Genomic DNA, 2359 nt, shown 5'->3' on the forward strand with positions numbered 1-2359 from the left:
TGTACTAACAGGAACTAAGAAACGAGATCATATTTCTCCTGTTTTAGCTTCGCTGCACTGGCTCCCTGTAAAATCCAGAATTGAATTTAAAATCCTCCTCAGTTGCTCTTCCTGAGCTTTCTACCATTTTTTGGGGAGTTTTTCCTGATCAGCTGTGAGGGTCATAAGGACAGAGGGATGTCGTATGCTGTAAAGCCCTGTGAGGCAAATTGTGATTTGTGATATTGGGCTTTATAAATAAAATTGATTGATTGATTGATTGATTGATTGAGAATGTTTGTGTATGTACCTATCCATACCTTACCTCATGTTCTCTTACCTTACCTTATCCTCTGTTCTTTCCTTTCCTTACCTTGTCTCGTCTCTTCTCTTTTCGTCTCACCTTACTGTACCTTACTTTGTCTTGAGTGGTCTTTACAACCAACAAAGACACCATATGTTTAAAATATGTCGACAGATATTAAAGTTTGCGGCACTGCAGTCGACAGTCCGATGTGTTCTGATGTCAGCTGGTGTCCGTCTCTACAGATCTGTCAGGGTGTTTGGTCTCACTGACGCCGTCCTGCTGGCCCCACACGACTTCTTTAGCTGTAGCATTAGGGTTAGCTGTAGCATTAGGATTAGCTGTAGCATTAGGGTTAGCTGTAGCATTAGGATTAGCTGTAGCATTAGGATTAGCTGTAGCATTAGGGTTAGCTGCAGCATTAGCCCTGGGAGCTCTGTAATCAGCTTCGACAAGTGAATTCTCTCTGCAGGTGGAACAGCTGAGGTCTCAGCCAGCTGTGAGCAGTGTTCAGCAGCTGCTGTAGCGTCCACACAGCAAGACGCTCTCACACGTCCTCCTCTGTCGGCTAACAGCAGTCCGCAGTGGCGGCATCCTTTGTCACTAACAGAACTCCTCAGTGTTTCCACTGTAGTTTGTCCTGAAGCTAATGAACACGTCCTGATTTTTGTTACACACAGAGGACGCCTGCAGTGTTAGGAACTTCCTGTGTGTCGGGGGTCAGAGGTCACGGCTCCATGTGGTCTGATAGAAGATGAGACACCATGACTTTGGTCGCACAGATCCGGAGTCTTTACAGCCACCGCTGCCGCAGCGAGTGTCAGAGGACGTCCAGGTGAGTCAGCGTCCATCCACTCCTCATGTGTTTTCATCAGAGCGTGAGTCATGTGATTACTCCTCAGAGGGACCCTGTGACCCCTCAGAGGGACCCTGTGACCCCTCAGAGGGACCCAATCCCGGGGTTGAGAACCACCGGACGAACATCGCCAAAATGAAATGTACACTGCTACAGGAAATGGTTCAATTGTGGCGTGTGTGATGTAGCATTTGAAGTTTCCATGTGTCGCTGAATGCAGCTTGAATCAGCTGTATATCTGACATTTAATATCCAATCAGTCATAAAAGATCAATGACATGACAGGAAGTCCAAGGATCAAACTTCACAATAAAAGAGCTAAAAGAAAAAAAATAAAAGCACAAATAAAAGTGCAGACAAATCAATCAATCAATAAATAATAATAATAAAGATAATCAACAACAGATGAATATGATAAGAGGAGCAGATGAGGAGCAGAGTAAAGATCACTGAGAGATGCTGCAGTCTCTCCTCTTTGTTTACATAATGAAGCCCCGCCTCCTGCTGCTGCCCAGCTGTCTGATTGGCTGAGGCCACAAGGGGGTGCTGTGGGGCCTCTGATTAGCCGAGGCCGTGTGAATGGACGTGATGTGTGTGAGCATCATGAGGCAGCGAACGTGAGCTCTGCACATGCTCAGTAGGCTGCTGCTCAGGGGGAACTGAGCGTGCTCAGAGAGGAGTGACAAACACACACGCACACAGAGTGATAATGAGGTCACACACATCCTGCACTCTGATTGTCCTGCAGTATCAGTACACTGTGCTGTTACTGCAGGACAGGGTCCTCACTAAGATAATATGTGTGTGTGTGTGTGTGTGTGTGTGTGTGTGTGTGTGGTCAGGGTGTGCTGGGTGTGTGTAAGGACAGATCAGCTGGTTGCCATGGTGAAGAGCTGGAGGAGGGCGGAGCTAAAAACACAGCTCAGAAGGACACAGGTGGAGAGAAGGACAGGTAACACACAAACACACACACAACTGAGGTGTGAATGTGTCCTCAGATGTGAATGTGTCCTCAGATGTGAATGTGTCCTCAGGTGTTAATGTGTCCTCAGATGTGAATGTGTCCTCAGGTGTGAATGTGTCCTCAGATGTGAATGTGTCCTCAGGTGTGAATGTGTCCTCAGGTGTGACTGTGTCCTCAGGTGTGATTGTGTTCTCAGGTGTGATTGTGTCCTCAGGTGTGAATGTGTCCTCAGGTGTGAATGTGTCCTCAGGTGTGA

The 2359-nt window shown here is 47.1% G+C and overlaps 1 protein-coding gene and 1 long non-coding RNA gene across 2 annotated transcripts in view; both read left to right on the forward strand.

Moving 5' to 3' along the window:
• The window catches only part of abcc5 (ATP-binding cassette, sub-family C (CFTR/MRP), member 5), a 20946-nt gene that overhangs the window by 1077 nt on the left and 17510 nt on the right, over positions 1 to 2359 (forward strand). Inside the window, exons 2-3 of the mRNA XM_050061423.1 lie at positions 964 to 1118; positions 1982 to 2091. Coding sequence (XP_049917380.1) covers positions 1038 to 1118; positions 1982 to 2091 — 191 coding nt within the window. The 5' untranslated portion in view covers positions 964 to 1037. The remainder of the gene's footprint in view (positions 1 to 963; positions 1119 to 1981; positions 2092 to 2359) is intronic.
• The window catches only part of LOC126398803 (uncharacterized), a 3679-nt gene continuing 3422 nt past the window's right edge, over positions 2103 to 2359 (forward strand). Inside the window, exon 1 of the long non-coding RNA XR_007570815.1 lies at positions 2103 to 2281. This is a non-coding gene — a long non-coding RNA (uncharacterized LOC126398803). The remainder of the gene's footprint in view (positions 2282 to 2359) is intronic.

Source organism: Epinephelus moara, chromosome 2 (genome assembly GCF_006386435.1).
Source record: "Epinephelus moara isolate mb chromosome 2, YSFRI_EMoa_1.0, whole genome shotgun sequence".
Taxonomy (NCBI): domain Eukaryota; kingdom Metazoa; phylum Chordata; class Actinopteri; order Perciformes; family Serranidae; genus Epinephelus; species Epinephelus moara.